Genomic DNA, 24,534 nt, shown 5'->3' on the forward strand with positions numbered 1-24,534 from the left:
TGTGTGATGGCGCGTCATCTTGAAGCAAAATTACTTTGCCGTGTCTTCTGGCACATTCTGGTCGTTTTACGATCAAAGCGTGGTTCAAATTGATTATCTGTTGTCAGTAGCGATCAGTATTAACAGTTTCACCTGGTTTTAGAAGGTCATAATACACCACGCCTTCCTGATCCCACCAAACGCAGAGCATTGTCTTCTTTCCGAAGCGATTTGGTCTTGCAGTCGATGTTGATGGTTGACCTGGATCAACCCATGATTTTGTGCGTTTGGGATTCTCAAAACAAATCCACTTTTCATCGCCAGTCACAATTCAATTCAAAAAAGACTTCCTTTTGTGCCATTGAAGCAACATTTTACTGATGACTTTTCGGTTTTCCATTTGTCTTTCGTTCAGTTGATGTGGCACCCATTTTCCTTCTTTTAAAATCTTTCCCATTGCTTGTAAACGATCAGAAATGGTTTGCTGAGCAACGTTTAATTTTTCTCAAAGTTGTTTTTGAGTTTGACACGCATCTTCATCCAATAATGCTTGTAATTGTTGGTCTTCAAACTTTTTCAGTTAACCTGGACGTTCTTTGTCTTTCACATCCAAGTCATCAGTTTTAAAGCATTTAAACCAGTGTTCACAAGTATCTTGAGATGGAGCATGTTTACCATAAGCTTCCCAAAGTATACGATAACTTTCAGCAGCACTTTTCTTCAAAATAAAGTAATGAATTAAAACTTCCTGCACGAAATTTGACATTTTTAAGCATAAAAATATCTATGATGTTAACACCTTCAGCAAATTTGACATATGAAGTTTTGAAGCTTGCTGTCAATACAACAAAATAGCATACGTATCAAATCACATATATATCAACATACGTGTAACTCCATCTAGTGAAAAAAATTCCGCATTATTAACCGGTACACCTAGTATTACCCATTTTATCCCAATGTCTTATTACCATCTATACTTTACACATAGGGGAAACTGAGGCCCAAAGAGGTGAAAGAAGTAGCCCAAGGTCACACACAAGCTAGACCTGGGCTAGATAAATTCATTCCACTTGATGGACATGTACCCACACCTGCTGTGTCCCAGCAAGGCCTGGGCGTGTAGGTGTGTGCCTCTCCCCTACACCTCCCTTCTGCCTCCTGGGGCCTCTCATTCCTGGGGCCAGTGCCCCGGGCAGACTGCTGGCGCCCCCAGGCTGCTCTATGGCATTCGGGAGTCCCCAGCACACAGGGTGGCCCTCTGTGCCAGGCCCCAGGTTCCATGCTCTGACCCTGCCCGGAGCAAGCACCTAGCACAAGGCATGGAAAGCGGGCCTCGTGGCCCATGCACTGCAGCCTGGCCATCCCCACTTCCAAGCTCACTGGTCACAAAGTGCTTCTGCCTGAGTTTCCCGTGGGACCCGGGGAACCCTGCACGATGAGGTTGAATACCTCCCCTCTGGAGTGTCAATACCCCCAACTTTGCCGATGAGAAAAGCGAGGCTCTAAGGGGTGGGTAACTCGTCAAACACCTATTTAGAGACGAACAGATCCAGGGTGAGACCCAGGGGCCTCCCTCTCCGCCCCAGGAGACCCCGCCCAGCACTGTTCGATGGGGGGGAAGAGGTCCCGGGTGACACAGGAAGAGACAGACAGGACTGAGGCAGGTCGGCATGTGGAAAACCACACAGATATCGAAGGAAACAACTCCTGGCTTCGCAAAGCGGTGGCACGCCTTGTGTTTTTTTATGTCAAGAACCCGAGGAGCCAAAACCGGTTTGGCTCAGTGGATAGAGCGTCGACCTGCAGACGGAAAGGTCCCAGGTTCGATTCCGGTCAAGGGCATGTACCTTGGTTGCGGGCACATCCCCAGTAGGAGGTGTGCAGGAGGCAGCTGATCGATGTTTCTCTCTCATCGATGTTTCTAACTCTCTATCCCTCTCCCTTCCTCTATGTAAAAAATCAATAAAATATATTAAAAAAAAACAACAAAAAAAAAACCGAGAAACGCGTCCACAGTAGGAGAGGCCAGAGGCGAACGAGACAAGACAGCATAAAAGCCAGGAACTAAGGCCTTTCAAGCAGCACTCACTGCACAGAGGGTTCTTTAAATATCGGGAACCACAGGACTGAGGCCGAGGAGAAGGGCCTCACGCGGTGAGCTCAGCCTGGCCCTGTCACCGGGGAGGCCGGGCGCGTCCTCTCCTAGAACCTGCCTCTGAAGGAACGAGCCCGAGGCCCAGCTCGGAAGCTTCCAGATCTCACTGCTAAACAGACAGAGAAAACACGCCCCCAGGACAGAGGCCAGGGCCATGGGCTGAATGAATCCGCGTGGGCCTCCCAACAACACTGTCTAGAGAATGTGAGGCCCGCCGATGGGCCCCCACCACCCAGGCTCCAGAGGGACCCCGAAACCACAGCCCGGGCCACCTGCGTGGCAGAGTCCACGAACGCTGCCTCTCGTGAACCCAGAGCGCACGGCGCCCCGGGAACGCAGAGACACGGTTCCCAGAGCAGAGAGTCGTGTCTTTTCCACTTGGGTTTGTGCGTGAAGGAGAAACAGCCTCTGGATGACAGGAAACCGGTGGATGTCATTTCTGGGGACCTTCCAAAGCATGAGAAGAATCCAGACCAGAAACGCTGCGGAAGTCTGACTCACACGAGAAGGGGAGGAGCTGCGGCGGCTGGGGCTGCCGTCAGCCGGTCAACAGCGCAACAGCGGGCACTTACCGCAGAGAAAAATGTAAACGGTGGGGTCCCGGGGGGTCCCGCTGGTTTCCCTTGGTTAAACATGACTTAGAGGGGGAAGGCAGCGGGGAGATGGCCCCGAGCACGAAGAAAACAGCGCCCGGGGCAGGCGGGTGGACTTCACCCAGAGGGCCCCGAGGCCAGGGGATGGGTCCCGCTGGAGGGAGAGCAGTTCTGTGCGCACAGTAGGTGGGCAGTGCGCATCTGCCCCTGACCTTCCGAGAGTGGCCGAGGAGGACTAACAAGCCCACGGGGGACAAGCGTTCAACCTACAGCACTTGTTCACCGGGGACAGGAACACAGGGAGCCACTGGTGGCTGCTGGGGTGATGTATTTCTTTAAAAAGTTTTAAATATAAGGACAAAAAAAAAAAAAAGCCGAAAAAGGGACAGAGGGAGGCTGAGGCCAAGCACAGAGGAGATTCGGGAGTGACTTTCCAGTAAGAGAAGCTCCCTGAAGTCGGGAGGAGCCCTTCCGGGCGAGGGACCCCTGAGGGGGCGTGAGGCCGCGAGCACCTGACCTGGTGGGTGCACTCCACGGCCCACGGCCCACGGGGCTGCACACTGGATTCCCCCCCCTCCGCCCCCCACCACAGGCAGGACCAGCTCCGAGCCCAAGAGCCTCACCTGCTGCTGGCTCTGCTCCTCCAGGTTCATCTTCACCTCCAGCGACTGGCGGGCCTCCAGGAAGGCCTTGCGGTGCTTGCGGTCTGCCATGTAGTAGGACATGATGCCCACGACGATGGCGCCCAGGTAGAGGAAGACGTTGGCCAGGATCTGCGCCCCGAGGGGGAGAGAAGAGGACAGCGGTGAAGGCGCGTCTCCGGGAGAGGGGCTGGGGGTGGGGCGCGGTGACGGAGACCCAACCCCAAGTTGCCAGTGTCCAGGGAGGGCCCCAGCAGAGCCCGTGACCCCCGAGGGACGTCAGGTCCCTGCGGCAGACCCTGCCTAGTGGCCGTGGCTGGGGAGGCCCACCCAAGGGCGTGGCTCCAGGCCTAGAAGGCTGCTGGGGGGGGGGGGTGGCTGTGCTCCCCTCCCGCTAAGCTGGCCAACCCACCCACCTGGGAGGCCTGAGCAGTCCCCTCTGCTGCCCATGCATTCGTCCGCGCGTTCGTTCGACCACCACGCGCTGAGCACGTACTGACTGAGTGCACCCCGGTGCCGATGAGCTGGGAGCAGAGTGCAGCAGCCCAGGTCCACCAGCCGCGGCTGCACCACCCTACGAGCCGTGAGCCGTGGAAAAGGTCACCGGAGACCCGAAGAGGTCCTGGGCCGATTCCCGAGTCACAATGCTGCCCTTGCTACCCTGCACCTGTGCCACAGGTTTACAGGTCCCTGGGGTTCACATGCATCCTTGGTCACCCCTGCCAGCAGGTGAGGGGCGGCCAGTACCCGTCCCCAGGTCCCGCGAGGAACCGAAGCTACAGGAAGAGGCGGCGGGGGTTTGGGACCTGGTGTGTGTGCGGCGAGCTCGGCGCATGGGCACAGAGAGCTTCTTTGGGCTGGGAGAGCCTGTTCCTCTGTCCCGGCACCGGCAGGCTCCCTGGGTGTGTGGGCCCCAGGCCACTCCAAAGGCCGCCAGACTGCAGACCTGGATTACCTGCTGCCGAAGGCAACCCTGACACACCCGCCCGGACTGTCACTCTCAGTGGGCACCGAGCTCTGAGCGGGGTCTCCTGCCCTCCACAGCAGGTGCTGGCTGACCACCCCCGCTGGGTGTCCGCCCAAGAAAACCCAACCAGACCGTGCAGACTGTCAGAGAGCAGCCCACCACCACCAAAGCTTCTCACCCAGACCGCGTAACAGACTCGGGTTTGTTCATGCCCGGGGACCATCCAGGCCGAGCAGCATTCCTTGCACTGAAATGTGGGTATTTATTTATTTTTAAAATATATTTTATTGATTTTTTTACAGAGATGAAGGGAGAGGGAGAGAGAGTTAGAAACATTGATGAGAGAGAAACATCAATCAGCTGCTTCCTGCACACCCCCTACTGGGGATGTGCCCACAACCAAGGTACATGCCCTTGACCGGAATCGAACCTGGGACCTTTCAGTCCGCAGGCTGGTGCTCTAACCACTGAGCAAACCGGCTAGGGCTGAATGCACAGTGGGTAAGACAGTGTAGGAAACGAATGCACGAGGAGCCCTGGACTGTGGCCCTGCCCCTCGCTAGCCGGGAACCTGCCAAGTCAAATCGCCTCTCTGCGCGCCCGTTTCATCACAGGTGAGCTGAGGGGCGGACTGACTCATGGCGAAGGTCCCTGCATTCCTGACTGTCTGGTCCTCATCTGACCTCACCCCTGAGGGCAAAGGCTGGGACAGGGGTGGGGGGTGGGAGGTGGGGGGTGGAGGTGGGGGTTGTGACCTGGGGAAGGTCACAGAGAGGCTGGGGAAGAAGGCTGGATGGAAGGGAGGCAGGTCAGTTTGCAGGCTGGCCACAGAGCCACGCTACCTCCTGTCCCCTGAGCACCGGAGTCACAGAGGCCTGCTCCCCTCCCCAGCTGCACTCCCGGCTGCAGGGATGTGGAGGCAAAACGCTGCTGGAGAGCAAGATGGGTCCCGCGGGTCCCATCCATGCCAGACAACTCCCTCCAGCCTCCCAGTAAGCTCATCTGTTTCTAGACCTTTCTCCCGGGAGCCCCAAGCCTTGGGTTTCTTAGAACGCCCCAAATATCTAATATCTAAACTTTCTGGTCCACCTGGCCCCTCTCCCACGCAACCCCACAACAGGGCCCGGAAGGAGCTGAGCAATCCCCCACCCCCCGCCGCCGCCCCCTCACCCGCCGTGTGGGAGGCTAGTCAGGGCCCTACAAGCCATTTCCAGCCTCCGAGGCCAGGGCCCAGATCTGAAAGGGTGATGCAGCCAAGCCGAGGAGCCCTCCGGCCAGGAAGCGGGGGTCGGCTAGGGGGAGGAAGGTTCCAGAGAGAGCAGGGGGAGCCAGGAGGACGAGTTTTGTAAAAATACATGTTTTTATTGATTTCAGAGAGGAAGGGAGAGGGGGAAAGAGATTGAAACATCAATGACGAGAGAATCATCCATCAGCTGCCTCCTGCACGCCCCATTGGGGACTGGGCCCGCAACCTGGGCATGTGCCCTGACCGGGCATTGAACCATAACCTACCGGCTCATAGGTTGATGCTCAACCACTGAGCCACGCCAGCCGGGCAGGAGAAGTTCTTCAGTCTCGGGGGGATTCCCCGGCACCTACAAGGCCGAGAAGCTCCGGTTGCTACCCGAGTGGCCTGCTTTAGACTGGGCAGTCTTACTTCCCCCTCCCAAATTTTTTTAAACCCAAGATCTTTAAAATAACGAATAGAATGAACAAATCTCCCAAGTGGGTAAACATTCAGGCGGAAGCGTCATCTAACCCACAACAGAAAAAGTATTTATGACCCCGGGGCTCAGAAACGCACCCGTGAGAAAATGCCTTCCCCAAGTCCTTCCTCCTGGAATCCGATGAGTCACCACATCCTGCACGTTTCCTCACGGCCCTGGGGGACGCGGGCTCCAAAATGGAAGTCACCCTCGCGGCCTGCGGGTTCCAGAGCTGGGGAGAAGGGGCGGGGGGAGAGGACGCTGCCCCGGCTGTCAGTGTCCGCGTTGGCCGCCCGCGGGGACCTGGGATCTCAGCTGCTGGGGGACGGCCACGCTGACGTCGGTTCATTAAAACAAGCTGAGGTGTTTTGGAAAAAATCTCCAAGGTGCCGGAAGCAGCAAGGGAGATGGCACCTCGGCCGGCAACCCGCCTCCCAGCCCAGGAAGCCCAGCCCGAGCCTCCCTGGCCCCCACAGCCATGATCGCTGCGGGAACAGGCCGGCCGTGTGGTCCACAGACCGCACACCCCACCAGCAGGCGGGGTGGCCCGGAGCAAGTGGCTTAACCTCTCCGAGACCTGCTTCCTCGTCCCTCCGTCACCCTGAAGGCTGTTCAAGGAAGCAAGTCCACTGCTTTCACCAGGTTCTTCAAAGGGTCTGTTAGCCCAGATCCGTGGTCGGCAAACTGCGGCTCGCGAGCCACATGCGGCTCTTTGGCCCCTTGAGTGTGGCTCTTCCACAAAATACCACGGCCTGGGCGAGTCTATTTTGAAGAAGTGGCGTTAGAAGAAGTTGAAGTTTAAAAACTTGGCTCTCAAAAGAAATTTCCATCGTTGTACTGTTGATATTTGGCTCTGTTGATGAATGAGTTTGCCGACCACTGGCCCAGATGATTAATAACCACAAAGCTCCTCCGAGGGCCCCCCCCCCCCCCATCTCCTGTGGCTTCGGAGACAGAGAACACCGGCCACGGCACTGTGCGTCTTCTCTTTCTGATGTGACCCCATTCCTCAGTCACCGTGGTCTTTGTCTCCAGGCCAGATAATCCCAGTTCTACTTCAAGGACTCTCTTTAACCATGTTGAATCGTGTTTGTAAGACTCAACCCTCCTGAGTCTTCAGTGAGAGGCGGGCTCCATGCGGAGTCCGGACAGTGAAAGAAGACCTCAAGGCGCTCCCATCTCCTGGGGAGAGAAGCCGCCGGAAACGGAGGGAGCCCTGCATGATTCCGGGGGGCAGGGGCCTGTTGGCAAAGGCCCCTAACGGGAGCAACGCTTGGGCTGGACACACACAACTGTGGGTCTTCGCACATCCATTTTAACGTAAGGATTCTGGACGGTCAAGGGAACGTACACTGATTTCAAACCAACGGCCAATGTCAAATGAAGGGAAGGCAGGAAGTAATGAATTGTGTGCTCATGGGAGTGGCCACCGTGACAGCAGGGCCCCATGCTGCCTGCTCAGGGCTTCTCGCCACGAAGCAGTCCTTGTTGCATTGAGTGCACACATCCTGCCTTCCAGGAACTGTCTTTGAAATGAACTTGACAACAAATGGACCAGCCCCGAGGAAGAGGAGCATGTGCACCAGGAGACAGGAGATCTTCAGAATTCCAGAAACATTCCCATCACACACACACACACACACACACACACACACACACACACACACACACGGCAGGTGGAAAGGTGAAGGAGGATCACTGACCGCACAAAAACTCCAAAGCCCTCACGTACGTACGTACCCACTGAACAGAGCAAACCGAGGCCCCGACGCCCCGCCCTCAGTTCCAAACGACTCAGATCCTGAGAGTAAAACCTCGTGCAGACGCTCGGCTGCCGGGCGCCAGCCAGCGTCCCTCTCCTCCGACCCTGGAGGACTCTTCCTTTCTCCTTGGGGACGCGAATCCCTTCTTCCTTCCCCAGTTGCTTCCCAGGGATGGCTCAGTAGCCCTCCCTCCTCTCCGCAGCCTCCCAGACCAGCCCGGGGACACCCCGCTTTCTTTTCAGCCCTGAGTCCTGAGCTGCTGTTTCCCTGTTCAGCGTTTCTGAGCCAGGTGCTCGGGACGTCCGAGGGGAACAGGTGAAGAATGGAGACTTCTGGGCCCCACCTGCCTTGGAGACCCGGGGATCTGCATGCCTAGGGGCTGTCATCAATATGAAGACAAAGCCAAGACCCTCCAACCTGCCTGGCTCTTTAACCCCAACTGTGAACGCTGCTGTAGGTCATCTCTGAGCCGAGGGCCTATGGGTTTTCTGTCCGTTCCTTCTCTTTCCCTTTCTCAATCTCCTCATCTTCGGGTCACACCTCCTTATTGTTCTTGTCTTGTCTGGCCAGCCTCTCTCCCGTACACTCAAAGCCACACCCACTGTCCTCCACCCATTACTGCTGTTTCATGTGTCCTGCATTTAATCCAGTTCCCTGACTTTTACTTTAGATTTTTAAGTCATTTTCCAAGTTTCCTTGTCATTGTCCCAACCCTTCTCTTACTGTCCCCCCTCCCCCGGCCCTTGGCGAAGCTAACACGTGGTCACATCAGAGAGACAGGCCTGGGAGGATCACAGAGAGACCTCCCAATTCCACAGTCCTGGCAAACTCCACTCCTGAATTTCCGTTTTTCAGCCATAACTGCCTCACCTAGTGCCACCTGGGTGTGCCCCCCTCACCCTTACTCAGGAGTTCCTATCCCTGGCTGCACCTTAGACTCACCTGGAAGCTATGCCCGGGCAGCCCCCCAAAACAGTGACGCCAGGCACTGACATTGGTAAGAAAGCTCCCAGGGGACTCCCGGGTGCAGCCAGGGGTGGTGGGAAACCCCAGCCTGTCTCGGTCCCCGCCCACCAGCCCCGATCTGAAGGTCCACCTCTGCCAGCCGAGGGGGGGCCTCAGCTCACCGACGGCTCCCAGCCAACGGCAACAGCGCCCGCCCCAGCCCCACATCCTTGGTAAACGGGTCTGGGACGCCTGAGACAGGGCCACCCCGTCTCCCCGTCTCCCCGGCGCTCCTGCGGCACCTCCAGGGGGTCCTTCACTCCACCTGCTCTTTCTGGACAAACGCCTCCTGGTCTTCCTCCTCATCACTCCTCCTCCTGCCACTTCCTGGCCCCAACCCTCACCCCCCACAGGGCTGGGCACAGACTCAGCGCCCTCCTCCCTCTCGGTCCTTCCGCCCCACCCTCTGGTACCACATTCATCTTCCAAAAGTATCTTTTTGCAAGCACCACCTCCTGCTCGGACACTTCAGTAGCTGCCGGCTGTCCAGAAGGTGAAGTTCAACATCCTCATTCTGGCCCCCGGCCCCTGCGAACCTTTCTCCCATCTGCCACCAGGCCCTGGCGGAAACCCTTCCCTTTCGCCAGGCGGCGGTGCCTAGTGTCCCAGCAGCACTCTGCAGCTCGGCACCCGCGCAGCCCACACCGCAGAGGGCACGGTCTCTTCCACCGAGTCCCTGGGCGAAGCCTCCCTCTCACCTTGCCAGTGCGTGGGGCTTTGCCCTCTAGGCCATGGCCGTCCGTGTTTGCATTACTATTTTTAAACGCTTAAGAGTGTTTGCCTTTGAGTGGAACAGATGTGTCTGCCCATTATGTTATAGGCTCCGCAGGGACAAGACCTGTGCCAGTCACCACTTGTGCCCAGCACTCCACACACGCGTGGCACATAGGAGGCTCCAGGGACTACCGAGCGAAGGAATGAAAATGGAGGAAGGAGGACAGGAGGGAGGGAGAGACGGGAGAAAGAGAAAATGGAAATGCCAACTCCATGGGTCCTGAGTCTTTGACTGCACCAGGCAAGCACTCCCCTGCAGCCCCACCTGAAATACCCCCCGGGCAGCCCCCCCCCCCCCCCCCGCCACCTCTCACCCTTCCCTCAAAACCTAGCTAAACCCTGCCCTCATTTTCCTAGAAAGGAAATAGGGCAGGAGCAGAAACACTAACGGGTCAACAGTGGTTCCCCTCTGAGGCAGGGGGTTTAGCACAATTTCTGTTTTCTCCTTTTTGCCTTATAATCTCCCTGTAGTGACTCTCTTTACAAAGAAATTTGAGATTTCCTATTATTCCACTCTCTTGGACCCCCCCTGGCCACAGCAGACCTGGGGACCCTTCTGCAGAAACTCCCTCCTGCCAGGCGGTAGCCCCGCCACCCCTGAGCCTCAAGTAATTTGCCCAATTTGTCTAAGTTGTCAAATTTGTGGGCATGGAGTAGTCTGTAACATTATTTTACTATTCTGTTAATGTCTGTAGGACCTGTACTCATGTTCCCATTTCCATTCTGGCATTTGTAATTTGTATCCTCTCTCATTTCTCTGATCACCTAGCTATAGCTTATCAATTTTATTGAATTTAAAAACCAGCTGTGGATTCACTGATTTTTCTTTATTGTTTGTTCACTATTTTCCGTTCTTATTTTTTACTACAGGCCCGGTGCATGGATTCGTGCACCAGTGGGGTCCCTCGGCCTGGCCTGTGGGGATCGGGCCGAAATCGGCTCTCCAACATCCCCCGAGGAGTCCCGGATTGCGAGAGGGCAGTTCTTGGGTGACGCACCCTGGAACCGGGCTCCCTCCTCTCTGGTTCCAGGTGCGTCACCCAAGAACCGCCGCTGCCACATGACCGCAGCTCGGCAGCTCCTGCGTTGAGCATCTGCCCCCTGGTGGTCAGTGCGCGTCATAGTTACTGGCCGGTCAGCTGGTTGCTTAGGCTTTTATATATACTAGAGGCCCGTTGCACGAAGAGATTCGTGCAATAGGCCTGCCTTCCCTTGGCTTCCAGCACTGGTTTTCCTCCAGCACCTGGGACCCAGGCCTTCGCTCCGGCCAGAGTCTGCCTTCTTCGTCTTCGCTGCTTCGCTGCGGACTCCAGCCGGAGTCTGCCGTCTTCATCTTTGCTGCAGACTCCAGCTAGAGTCTGCTGTCTGCCTTCTTCGTCTTCGCTGCTTCGCTGCAGACTCCAGCCGGAGTCTACCATCTTCATCTTTGCTGCAGACTCCGGCTAGAGTCTGCCATCTTCGTCTTCGCTGCAGACTCCGGAGTCTGCAGTCTTGTCTTCGCTGCGGCACTCCACTCCTGTAGATCCCTTCGCCCCCACGCCCTCCCTCTCATAGCAGGCGTCCTGCCCTGCCTGGCCACTCCGTGCCTGGAGCAGCTGGGTGGCCGCCATCTTTGGCCTTCTAATTTGCATACTCACTCTGATTGGCTGGGAGCGTAGCAGAGCTACGGTCAATTTACATGTTTGTCTATTATTAGGTAAGACTAGGTGTACCAGTTAGTAATGCGGATTTTGTAATCAAAGAAAACAATTTCAAGAGAAACATCAAAGGTGCTTTATTCAAAGTAATGTCCATCACCCTAACCAGTTTGGCTCAGTGGATAGAGCATCGGCCTGCGGACTGAAGGGTCCCAGGTTCGATTCCAGTCAAGGGCATGAACCTTGGTTGCGGGCACATCCCCAGTAGGGGGTGTGCAGGAGGCAGCTGATTGATGTTTCTCTCTCATCGATGTTTCTAACTCTCTATCCTTCTCCCTTCCTCTCTGTAAAAAATCAATTAAAAAAAAATGTAATGTCCATCGCTAGCTACACATTTCTCCCATCTTTCAGGTAATTGGTGGATACCATCCCAGTAGAACTTTTCTTGTTTCGAGGCAAACCATTCAGAAACCCAATTTTCCACTCTTCGTACATTTTGAAGTGCTGCTCAGAAAGTGCATGTGCCACTGATTGGAACAAGTGGTGATCTGAAGGAGCAAGGTCTGTGAATACGGCGGGTAGGTTAACACTTCCCAGGCAGGACCTTTTAAGGTGTCTTTAACTGGTTTTGAAGTGTGTGATGGTGCGTCATCAGGAAGCAAAATTACTTTGCCGTGTCTTCTGGCACATTCTGGTCGTTTCATGATCAAAGCGTGGCTCAAATTGATTATTTGTTGTCGGTAGCGATCAGTATTAATGGTTTCACCTGGTTTTAGAAGCTCATAATACACCACACCTTCCTGATCCCACCAAATGCAGAGCATTGTCTTCTTTCCGAAGTGATCTGGCCTTGCAGTCGATGTTGATGGTTAACCTGGATCAACCCATGATTTTGTGCATTTGCGATTCTCAAAATAAATCCACTTTTCATCACCAGTCACAATTCAATTAAAAAAAAACTTTCTTTCGTGTCGTTGAAGCAACATTTTATTAATGACTTTCCGGTTTTCCATTTGTTTTTCGTTCAGTTGATGTGGCACCCATTTTCCTTCCTTTAAAATCTTTCCCATTGCTTGTAAACAATCAGAAATTGTTTGCTGAGCAACGTTTAATCTTTCTCAAAGTTGTTTTTGAGTTTGACACGCATCTTCATCCAATAATGCTTGTAATGGTTGGTCTTCAAACTTTTTCGGTTGACCTGGACGTTCTTTGTCTTTTACATTGAAATCATCACTTTTAAGAGTTTAAACCAGCGTTCACAAGTATCTTGAGATGGAGCATGTTCACCATAAGCTTCCCGAAGTATACGACAATAACTTTTTCTTCAAAATAATGAATTAAAACTTTCCACAAATGCTCTTTTATTGGCACTAAATTTGACATTTTTAAGCGTAAAAATATCAAATTTCAGCAAATTTGACATATGAAGTTTTGAAGCTTGCTGTCAATACAACAAAATAGCATACTTATCAAATCACATATGTATCAACATATGTGTAACTCCATCTATTGAAAAAAATCCGCATTATTAACCGGTATACCTAGTAGATTACCTCCTATTTCTTACTCTGGATTTAATTTTTCTACTTTACTTATGGTGGAATCATAGGTCATTAATTTTAGACCTTTCTGATGCTATAAATTTCCCTCATAGTACTGCTTTGCTTACATCCCACAAATTTTTTATATGTTGTTTTAATTTTCATGTAATTCAACACATTTTCTAATGTATCTTATGATTTCTGTGTTGATCCATTGGTTGTGCAGGCATGTTTTACTTACTTTCCACATATTTGTGGATTTTCAAAACATATTTCTGTTAATTTTTATTTCAATCCATCATACTTTGCACGATTTCAATAATTTTTTAATGTATGGAATCTTGTGTTACGGCCCAGCATACTGTGTGCCTTCATAAACATTCCAATGCACCTGAATAGAATGTGCATTCTGGCCCTGCCCATGTGGCTCAGTGGTTCAGCATCAATCTATGAATGAGGAGGTCACGGTTCGATTCCCAGTAAGGGCACATGCACAGGTTGCAGGTTCGCTCCCTGGTGGGGAACATGCAGGAGGCAGCCAATCAATGATTTTCTCTCATCAATGATGTTTCTCTCTCTCTCTCCCCGCCCCCCGCTGAAATCAATAAAAATACATTAAAAAAGAAAAGAATGTACATTCTGAAGTTGTTGGGTGGAAGGTTCTATAAATATCACTTTGGTCCAGGTGGTTGTTCAGGTTGTTCAAATGCTCTATATACTTACTAATTTGTCTATTAGTTTTACCAATAACTGAGAAAGAAATATTGTAATCTTTAAACATAATCATAACTTGTCTGTTCTTCCTTTTAGTTATATCAGCTTTGGCTTCTTATATTTTGAATCTTTTTAAAATATATATACCGTATTTTCAGGCGTATAAGACGACTGGTGTATAGAAGATTTTCCTGGGTTAAAGTCGTCTTATACGCCAGAAAATACGGTATTTATTTTTATTGATTTCAGAGAGGAAGAGAGAGACTGTTTAAGTATACTATCATAATGTGTATACTGTGTTCTCTGTTCTTCTGGGACTCCACTGCTCCCCATTTCAAGACTACTTCAAATATTATTATTTTACATATAGTACAAAAAATTATGATAGTATACTTTCATATCTCCCCCTTCCCTTGTTCTATTATATTTTGCTTCTATGTTATAAACTACAGTATATTGTTTATATTTTTGCTCTAAACAGTCATTAATACTTTTTGTAGTGCAGGTCTGCTGATGATTAATTCTCTCAACTTTAGTTTGTCTACAAAAAAAGTCTATCTCCCCTTCATTTATTGAAGTATATTTCTGTTGGGTATAGAATTCTACATTGACTATTTTTATTTTTCCAGTTCTACTGTGTTCTTCCTTGGATAATTTCTGACCAGACATCTGCCATCATTCTTATCTTTGTCCCTCTCTATGTAATGTGTCCTTTTTTTTTTCCTGATTTTTATGAGTTTCTCTTCATTACTAGTAGTAAGCAATCTAATTGTGATGTGTCTTGGTGTGATTCTTTTTATCTGAGTTATATTGAGCTTCTTGCACTGTGGGGTTTTTAATTTTCATCACATTTGGAAATTTCCCCATCACTATCACTTTAAATATGTTTTCTGTGTTCTCTATTCCTCTGGGACTCCACTGCTCCCCAGCGCCTACAAAATGTAGTCAGAGCTATCTCAAATAGCTTTCTAGGTCCTCTATTTCCGATCCCAAATACCTTCCAGACTTCTCTCTTACTATCTCACACACCCAATTCTCCAGGCAAAGGTTCTCATAGGTTCATGCCCCAAATCAGTGCTCACCAGCAATCACCTTGTGCCCCTTCCCTACCGATCTAGTGTTCAAAATCCAATTTGCCCCTCATGGCCCCGCTCAGTACTGCCTCCTCCAGGCCTTTCCTAACCAAGGCAGAATGATGCTGCTTCCATGTACTCTCACAGGTCTAGTGTGTCCCAGTGGCCCCTTGAGGGCTTGCGGATGTCCTCTCCGTCATCTTGGATGAGCCCCGCCCTCAGACCCAGGAGAAAGACAGTGGACCCTGTGGTCTGTGACGGGGATAAGAGTAATCATTACGTCAAAATGTGCCTTGTGACACGTTCCAGAGGGAGAAGTTGAACACACAGTATTTTATGAAGAAATGAGTCAGGAAGCATCTCTCCTTTTTCCAAAGGGAAAAATGAACCACACAGCAGGTTAAGTCAAGTATTCCGAGCCAGGGGAAATACCCTGCAAGGATCTTCGCTCTCAGACCAGTCTATCGATGTAGCCTCTCAAGAGCTGGGGGAAACGATGGTGATTACCAGAGAGGAATGGATGCTGAGGAGCAGCAGGATGGGGCTCGAATGGAAGGGGCAGGAGCACAGGACAGCACTGAAGCCCTCGGGACCGATATTCCAGCTCAGTCAAGACCTCTGGCCCTCGCTCCCCCTGCCCACCCACTGACCATACGCACACAGCTGGGGGGGGGGGGGCGGGTTTGGAGGTCTCTGCAGGACCCTCCTGCATTTCTGCTCCAGCTTCGGGTGTTTTCCCAAGAGTCAGGTGTGTTTAAGTCCCAACCCTGCTACATCAACTGTTTTTCTTGGTATTAGACTTACATGATTCAATTAAATAGGGCCTTCACAGATAAATTATGAGTGCGAAAGGAGAGTTGTTCTTTCTAAGTAAAATTAACATTCTGGGGATTGCTGATAAACGTGCGTAGCTAAAAGAAACTACTGTTGACTTAGGAGTGGGCAAGGCAACAGTAAAAATTTAGCGAAAAAAAAGAAGAGTCATAAAAACCTAGGATTCTAGACCCAGATTATTTCCAAGCAACTTTTAATTCTCTCTCCACCTGAAGGACACTGGAAGTGACAGGCCACACATCCTAACTACAGAAGAAGGCCACCGGGCGCGGGGCACCCAGGCGCGGGGACAGAGGCTTCCCTCCAGAAAAGATGAGCAAGTGACGACAGCTAAAGGCGTTCGGTTAGAATGAGCTATTGGAGATGCATATAAATGTATATGCGTATACAAGAGTCTCTGTGTGATTCCCAGATTTTACTGACCTTTTAAAAAAATCTACTTTGTGGAGTTATCGTGTACATACAATTAAAGGCACCCATTTAATGTGTCTGTTTAGATGAGTACTGACAAATGTATACAGCTGTGCGACTACATCCACAACAGCCATACGGAACACTTCCATCACCCCAAAATGTTCCTCTGTGCCCCAGCCCGCCCCCACCTCCACCCCAGCCCCACAGAATGTCTAAGGTATCACAGCTCTCACTGCACTGTCTCGAGGTCATTCGTTCACCATCATCTAGCATTTGGTTGTTAGTCCCTTTCACGTCCAGTAAAATTCACTCTTTGGGGCATTATAGACCCACATGTTGTGGGACCACAATAATTTAGCTTCTTGCATTAACTGACCTACTGCCTTTCCCAGCCTCACCAGGCAAGAGGACCTTCCCTGCATGTGGGTCTGGACGGCGGACTCGAGACCAGCCGCCTGCATCTTTACTGCGCGACCCTCCTCTACATCCTGCCCGAGACAGGAACTTCCCCTCACAGGACAGGCATGAGGACTAAATGACGTAACAGATCAGAAATACCTTCAAGACCTACGTCAATGTTGTCACTGGTTTTAAAGGACTGCAAACCAGGTAGGTTCTTCTGATGGTGAGCTCCCAGCCCCGAGCGAAACGGAGGCAAAGAACAGAGGACGAGCCGGCCGTGGCCGGGTGGAGGGTCCACGGGGAAGTTGTGGCACCGCCTGCCTGCCAGGCGGACTGTGAGCACCGTGATCCTGTCCACCCCGAACCCAGCGATGAGGGTCGGGAGGGGTGCGCCACTAACCCTGGTGGAAAGGAACATAGGCGGCCACCCAGGGGCAGGGGACACAGCTCATACCCCTCTGGTCCCCTCGGTCCCCAATAAAGGACCCACGCCCCACACATCCATTCCCCAGGGCCCAGTCCCTTTGGGTGGAAAACTCAGCCCCCCAGGGGCAGCCGAGGAGCCCACCGCGGAGCTGGGGCGGGCCTTACGCTGCCAGATCCGGCTCAGCTGACACCAGTCACATTCACGGGGACCCGTCGTGAAAGGACACGGGAACAACAAACCACAGCCATGGAGATCTCGCCAAGTTCAAATCCAGGCCTCTTACCCTGGGGTTTCAAATGGGGGCCAAGGGTGGGGTGGGATTTGCTCGGAAACATGTCATTTTCATTTTGTTTGCAGCAGAGAAAATGTTCCTGAAGAGAGGAAAGGGGAAAGGTCTCATTACTAATCAGAGCCAATCTCTCAGGGACCACGAGGAATTTTGCTGGAAGAAGCAGCGGAGACAGGATCAGAGGAGGAGGTGGCATCGGACACACTGCGTGGCCAGGAGGGGAAGGAAGGGCGCATCGGGCCTGCTGGCGCCGTACGTAAATAAGGAAAACCTGCGATGAGTTAATGAAGAGGAACCGAACGTCCTACAGAAAAGGAACATTAATTACAGCACGTTTAGCCAGTATCAGACACAGCCATTAGAAATGGGGATTGGGAAGACTAATTTAAAATGCAAAAAGTCTGTGCTCTAACGCGAAGGAAAGCAGGGGTAATGCCTACAGCTTTGTAAAATTTTCCGTAGGAAAAGACGAGAAAGGAATAGGCCACACAAAAACATGGTTACGGTGGGACTGGAATACGTGTTCCCTCTTGTTCCCAAAGCTTCTGCAACATCGTGGAGCATTTCATAATCGGGAACAGTCTTTAAAATAATGCGTTCGAAATGAGAAAAAGAGAAGAGCCAGTTGGTTACACACAAAAGAGGTGAGAAAAAGGACAGTAAATAAGCTTGGTCTGATTCATTCACAGATCGAAGCTCAGAGATGGTGTGTCCAGACGAAAAGGCAGCAGAGAAGCACATGCCTGGCATGTGGGTAGTGCTCTATGGTTTGCAAGGGGCCTCTCTACACAGTATCCACCCCCCCTCCCGCACCCGGTAGCAAAGCAGCCTCCTGGGCCCTTGCTCACCTGTAGATCAATGAGCAGCCAGCCCCCCACCCGACGCCCCAGCCCCACTCGACTCCCCTGGTCTTACGTTTCCACAACCCACGAGAACCAGGGGTGCAAACGCCAGCAGACCAGGGCTGCCTGTTGCTCCCAACAGCCCATCCACCATCACAAGCCGCCTGGGACCAGGGAGAGCCGGCAGGAAGCAGAGGCAGGGGCAGGCCTGGATGCTCCCCACCAGGAGCCCCCCCATACCAGGCTGCTCCCTAACGCTGGGCCCTAAGCCCTCTTCCCGTGCATTCTGCGCACGCTCCCTGGAAAACCCCTCGGCCTCATGATGGTTTGGGTGCCCCAAGAGCCTCTGCTGTAACAGAAAGCTGTATTTTTCAGGGGTCCTTACCCCTAACTTGCCACAGACTCATTCCTCCAACGGCCCCGTGAGAACCTAACGGGTGTATATGGGCACATGTGAGCGTCTCAGGAGCGGCCACTGGCCACAGGAATGCTCCCCATCATCTGGGCTGCATTTCTCCCTACCCCCCTCTTCCCCTTCATCCTCTCCCATCAGCTGCTTCCTCCTGGTCCTGCCCTCAAACCCAGCTGCTTCCTCACCTCACCCAAGGCGCAGTTGGTGGCAGTTAAGGGCAAGTTGGTGGTGCCAGGACCCAGGCAAGGGGAGGGATGTGGGGAAACCCTGCCCGCTGCAGCTCACCCCTCCTGTCCTCCGAGCCCCCAGTCCCCCAGCCCCAGGCCATGCTCTCCCCCACCACAGCCTCTGACTGTCATCCTCTGAACCCCTGCATCCCAGGCCCTGCAGGCTGCAAGGCCCAGACCTGTTGCTCGGTAACATTCACTCATTCAGTAATACACGAAGCCCCAGCAACACCCCTGTCCCACCCCCCACACACCCTGCCCTTCCTCTGCTCTTTCTGTGGAACCCACCTGCCCGCCCTGAGAAGAGCCCAGAGCCGCTGTATGGCTTCCCTCTGCGTGTCAGGCTGCCCGAGGCTCCGGGTCTCTCGGGATTCCCCGCACAGAGCCAAGCATGGGTTGGGGGACCGAAGGGTGCAGAGGAAGATAACCTGAGCCCTGAACCCCAGAAATCCAGTGACCACTTCTAACTGTGAGCCTGGGTTCATCCCCACGGACCCAGGAGGAACTCCCTGGCCGGAGCCAACAGGTGATGGAAGGAGAGAGAGAAACGGGGAGTCTGGCAGGCAGGAGAAAGGAAAGGAGATGCTGGCATCTGGAGAGTTCCTGGTGTTACCCTGATGGGGGCGGGGTGTCTGGCCACCCCCTTCTCAAGTCCCCATCCTCCAGCCCCACCCCTTCTATCCCTGATGGTGCCCCCACCCCGGGGGGGTTCATGAGCCCAGGGGGCAGGTGAGTGAGGCTTCATTTCACAGCTGGGGGAGCCGCAGGCAGGGCCACACGGGGCTTCGTTCCCACCGTGCCCTCAGGAGGACGGTGGGGGGCGGCCTGGGAACCCAGGCACCTTTGAAAAGTCACATTCGTCCCAAACAAGTGACTCAAACTTCTGGAGCGCAGCCCACTGCAAGCTGGGGCCTCCTGCGTTCTGGATCTCAGGCTCCCCAACGGACCTCGAGCGTCCCCTCCCCGCCCCTCCGCAGAGCCCCAGCCAGCGCGCTGCCTCCGTGTCAAGGCCATGCTCTCCTGGGATGCTCATGTGGTCATTCTGGGTTTACTTATTTTTCTATCTTTTTCTGTTTCCTCATCTGTTTGGGTTTTGTTTCTTAGCAACCCCCAAAGGACACGCAGCAATCATGGGTTCAGAGTCTGGGCTCCAATGGGGAGAATTTCTGTTTTGCTCCCTAACAGACAAGGCAAAGCATCCGGGAAACTACTCATGCACCGGGGGCCTGGCAGGGACGCCAGGGCAGAAGTGACTTCAGTACCAGGCCGCGGTTCGGTCCGATCACTCAGAGCCCAGGCCTGCTCTCGCCCTTCTTCCCCAGACGCTGCCCCAGGGCCTCAGCGGGCAGAGGCACACGCTGACGCTCCCCGGCCCAGCAGTCGGGGCAGTCGGGGCAGGCTGTCACCTTAACTGAACACATCCCTGGGAGAACACACCGAGGACCCGTTGCTGTGCCTACACGCGCACGAGTGCACCTGCAGAATCGAGAGGCACAGCGCGGCCGTGAGCCGTGGTGGGAAACAGGAAGCGTATGGGTCCAAGAACGAGGAGAAAGTTAACACAGAGAAAAGCCTGCATTTTCCTCCAACCAACGCGGCCGCAGTGGGGCGGCCCCACAGGGTTCTTGCATCAACCCCCAGCGGCACCGCTGGGCACCTGGAGACTCAGCCCTCCGCCCCAGGAGACAATGCTAACGGCGTTGGCCGAGATGGAGGCAGCAGGATGACGTCGTAGCGGGAGCAGTGAGACGGAACTGGGAAATGGGACCGAGACGTGGACACGCCGGCCAGAGCACTGCCATCACCAGCCACGTGGCCCTGGGCAGGTCCCTTCCCACCCATGAGGCAGCAGGCGGGGCTCACGGCTGTAGAACCCCTCGTCACTAAGTCCTGAGGAGACCCAGGTGGGTCCCCAGTAATAAACTCAGAAGGCCGGGCTCTGCGGCCCCTCAGCACTTAGCCGGGCCGTGGAACCCCGTGGAACCCCGTGGAACACAGCAGTGAAGCGGGGGCCACATGTCCACCTGTCCAGCCCGAGGCTCCACCACCATGGCTGGCACCACTGCCCGCCCCCCCTGGTCTGTGTCCCCACCCCACGCCTTCCGTGGGGAGACCGCCACCCCTCCGATCATCTAACTCAGGCGTCCTCAAACTACGGCCCGCGGGCCACATGCGGGTGTTTTTGCCGTTTTGTTTTTTTTACTTCAAAATAAGATATGTGCAGTGTGCATAGGAATTTGTTCATATTTTTTTTAAAACTCTAGTCCGGCCCTCCAACGGTCTGAGGGACAGTGAACTGGCCCCCTGTTTAAAAAGTCTGAGGACCCCTGAACTGCTCGAGGGACCCTGGGCTCCCAGCAGCAGACACGGGACCTGGGACGATCACACCTTCCCTCCGTTTCCCAGGGAGTCACACTTCCACCCGCATTTCCCTGGACCTCGACAGCAGCCGCACCGCGCTGGCAGACACGGGACGCCAAGGCCACACGAGTCAGTCACCGGCCAAAGCCGGCCCACGACAGGCGGGAGCCCAGAAGCCCAGGGACCTCTTTCCCCGCGAGGCCCTCCCGGCGAAGGTCCATGCGAGCGCGGCCAGGACAACGCTGCCTCGAGACCAGGCCTGGGCAGGCCTTCCCGCCACCCACGTGGGCTGGGCACGGGTGGCCGCGTGGCCCTGAGGCCCAATGTCCTGACGGCCTCCAGTCCCTCGGGCCCAACTCTGGTGCAAAGCCAGGAGTTGGGAGAGAGGAGGTCCTCCCTGCACAGGCGGCTGAGAGAAGGGGGGGTGGGGGGGTGCCGCCCAGGGCACATTTTGACAACATCCCAAAGTGAACAATGCGGCCCCCCACCTTTGAAATAGGGCCCACCCGGGGGTAAGGCCAAACTCACCTCTCTCAGCAACTGCATCCCCTTCAGCCTGTCCTGCTGCTGCTGGGCCACGGTGACCCCCAAAACGAGCGTGTGCGCCACACAGGAGACCACCGAGATGACGACGATGGGGCCGAGGCCGAGGGGCAGCGTGATGAAGAAGGAGAAGACGAAGAAGGCCTGCCAGCCCACCGTGTCGCTGGCGGCGTGGGCGCCGGGGAAGCCGAGGCCCAGGTAGGAGAAGACCTGCGCCGTGATCAGCAGCCACAGCAGGTAGGGCACCACCTTGCGGGCGACCCGGCTGGGGAGCAGCCCCTTCCTGCACAGCGCGAAGAGGACGATGTCCAGCAGCAGCCCGACGCCGGCCACCGCGAGGGGGGCCAGCCTGTCCGCGGCGAAGAGCGCGGCGCACAGGGCCACCACGTAGCAGGCGAAGAGCGCGGCGAACACCACCAGCACCAGCAGGGTCTCGTGGCGCTGCCTCCGGAAGTAGGTCTGGTACAGGCTCTCCAGGGACGCGGGCACGAAGGTCGGCCGCAGGAAGCTGGGCAGGCAGAGGCAGGACCCCGAGCTCCGCACCGAGATCTCGTGGGCCCGGCCCCTCCGGCGGTCCGGGTCCGAGGGCAGGCTGGCCGAGTACTCGGCGGAGTGCTCGGCCGAGGGCTCGGGCTCGGGCTCGGAGAAGCCCTGGGTCCTCGGCATCCTGGCTGGCTGTCTGCTCCGACGGGCCCTGGCCGGCGGGCTGGGGGCAGAAGGGCGCTCTCTGGAGGGCGGGCCACCACCTCGCAGGGCTGAGACCTGGGGGAGGCGGAGCGCCGGTCGGTCACCTCCGCGCGGACGCGGGACGGGTCTCCAGGGCACAGGCTGCGCTGATCATCTGGAGCAAAGGACACCTCCGAGTGGAAGCAGCTCTTACCCCCCCACCCCCACCCCCGGCCTGGGCTTTCTCTGCGACCCACCCGGCCCACCCCGGGACTCGGCCAAGAACCACTGCCGCGAGCGGCTGCGGAGCCAGGTCCCCCCCAGCCCCCTCCAGCTCCGACCCCCACTGACCACACGCTCCGTCCCTCCCGCCCCAACGCCGTGCCCTGTCTTCGGCTCGCAGAGACCTGGCCGCCTCGCCACCCCTCGCACCCCGCCTCTCCCCCGGGGTCTCTCCTCTCTCGGTCGGTCCCTGACTTGCTCACCGAAGCCTCCTCCAGGCCCACGCCTCGGGCGCAGCGCGCCAGACCGAAGCCGGGGCCATCCTGGGGATTCCTGAACCTTCCTTCTGTTTACTTCCTTCCCCACCCAGCCCCCCGCGACTCCGACGCCCCACCTCCGGCACTGGGTGCCCCCCGGAAGGCCGGCCCGCCCCTGCGCTTACCTGTGCGGGAACTCCGGAGCCGCGTGGTCCGCGCCGGTCCCTGCGAGGCTGCGGGGCCGGGTCACGCGTGCGGCGGGCGGGGCAGGAGGCTCAGCGCGCCCGGGGGCTGCTCCCCGCGGAGCCGCGCCGCCCAGCCCGCGCCATGGCCCCCGAACCCCGGCTGCAGCGCGACTCCCCGCCGTCAGGATCCACAGGCGCCCGGCCACGGGAGGAGGCAGGAGGCGACGGGGACTGGAGAATTCGGGGCGCCCGCGTTGCGGCTCGCGGGATCAGGGCCGGCGTGCGCGGTGCAGCCGGCCGCCTAACCTCTCGCCACCGCTGCGGCCGAGGCGGCGGCGGCGGCACGGCGAGGGGCGCACGCGGGGCCCTCCCGGCGGGAGCGCGGGCCGAGGCCGGGGAAGCCCGCCAGCATCCTCCGCCGCCCGCGCGCCGAGCGGTGCCAGCCGAGTCCCCGCGGCGCGGGCGGCTCCGGGGCCACGCGCGCTCCAGGCCCCCGGAGGCGGGCGGCGCCCCTCCCTTCCTCCTCCTCTCGCTCAGACGCCGCCCTCTCGGCGAGCGCGTCCGGGAGTTGGGGGGCGGGTGAGGCTCCCGTCTCCAGGCCCGGGACCCGCGCAGGGGCTGGGGAGGGCGAGGCGCGCGGGGCGAGGGCGGGGGCGTCCGAGGGGCCCTGCGCTCCGGACCCGGGCGGCGGGCCGGCGGCGCCTGCTGCGTGGGCAGGAGGATGGGAGCACGGGCTCCCGCCCCCGCGGGCCGGCTCTCGGAAGGTGAAAGCCGGGGACGTGCCTTGCGGCAGGTGAGGCGCCCCCGGGACACCCCCGTGGCCCCCTCCTCCGCAGCGGCTTCCTTCCGGCGCGCAGAGGCCGGGGCCGAGGTTTCGGGACGGCTCCCGGGCCGGGCGTGCCGGGCCCGTGTCCCCGCCCACTCTGGCAGCCCGAGCGCCGGGCGAGGGGCCTGAGCCTCCCGCCGAAGGGCCGGCAGCTGCGCCCGGTTCTGGGCGCGCGGGGGTAGGAGTGGCCCGGGAGGCACGTGGACCTGGAAGAGACGGGGCTTCACAAAGACCGGCCGCGCACAGCCCACCTGTTTGAGAGGGTGTGTTTGAATTGACAAACTCTCATTTAAAATCTCAAATGCTCGCGGTGACGCCTATCAGTCTCTTACATCTTAGTATAAATTACTGTCCTTGGCCTTGACAGAGCACCTTGTCCACCGTGGGCTTTAGGGATTCGGATGAAGGGAGAGGAGCAGATGGGTTGTTTTGGAATAAAAGCGTGTGGGAGGGGGAGGGGATGGCTGAGGACTTTAGGGGATGGGCCCCCTGGGGAGAGCAGAGGAAATGGGTCCGAGAGGAGCTCCGCCATCCCGGCTCCGGGTGGAGTTGCCTCCTGGAGCTCCCAGGTGCCATCCAGGAGTCCGGTTCCAGAGCCTGGAGCATCAGCTCCCACCCCTCGGGGAATGGAGTCATCGGAGAATGGGTCCTGTCACAGCTGTTCCTATCAGTCCCTCATACCGATTCTGAAGAGCTGCCCACCTCCGCTCCAGCTTGTCTGGGCTTTGATTCTAAAGGTGGGGGGGACCTTACATCAGATCCAGGAAGGGGAAAATTAAAGAAAGCAGCACTCTTTCCAGTGTTTGGATGTGTCTGGAGTCCAAACATTCATTTTGAATCGTCACGTGATGTTAAAGGAGGCATGGTTCGTGTGTTTAACGAAGGGACCTGTAGTAATAAAAAGAAAAGAGCCGCCCACTGCATGGGAGAACATATTCACCAATGATATTTCAGATAAGGGTTTAATCCCCAAAATTTACAGAGAACTCATACAACTTAACAAAAGGAAGATACACGATCCAATCAAAAAATGGGCAAAGGACCTAAATGGACACTTTTCGAAAGAGGACGTACAG

The 24,534-nt window shown here is 55.7% G+C and overlaps 1 protein-coding gene across 3 annotated transcripts in view; it reads right to left on the reverse strand.

Annotated features, from left to right (window-relative positions):
* The window catches only part of ADCY3 (adenylate cyclase 3), a 55,770-nt gene extending 32,296 nt beyond the window's left edge, over positions 1-23,474 (reverse strand). For 2 of the 3 annotated variants that reach the window (XM_079791908.1, XM_079791906.1), the window contains exons 1-3: positions 22,633-23,474; positions 21,288-22,143; positions 3,354-3,503 (exon numbers count right to left, since the gene is read on the reverse strand). In XM_079791908.1, the coding sequence (XP_079648034.1) occupies positions 3,354-3,503; positions 21,288-21,968 (831 nt within the window). In that variant the 5' untranslated portion in view covers positions 21,969-22,143; positions 22,633-23,474. The remainder of the gene's footprint in view (positions 1-3,353; positions 3,504-21,287; positions 22,144-22,632) is intronic. The other variant, XM_079791907.1, reaches the window with a different exon arrangement.
* Positions 23,475-24,534: the final 1,060 nt, after the last annotated feature.

This window comes from Cnephaeus nilssonii (assembly GCF_951640355.1).
Source record: "Cnephaeus nilssonii genome assembly, chromosome: 15".
NCBI classification, from domain to species: Eukaryota; Metazoa; Chordata; class Mammalia; order Chiroptera; family Vespertilionidae; genus Cnephaeus; species Cnephaeus nilssonii.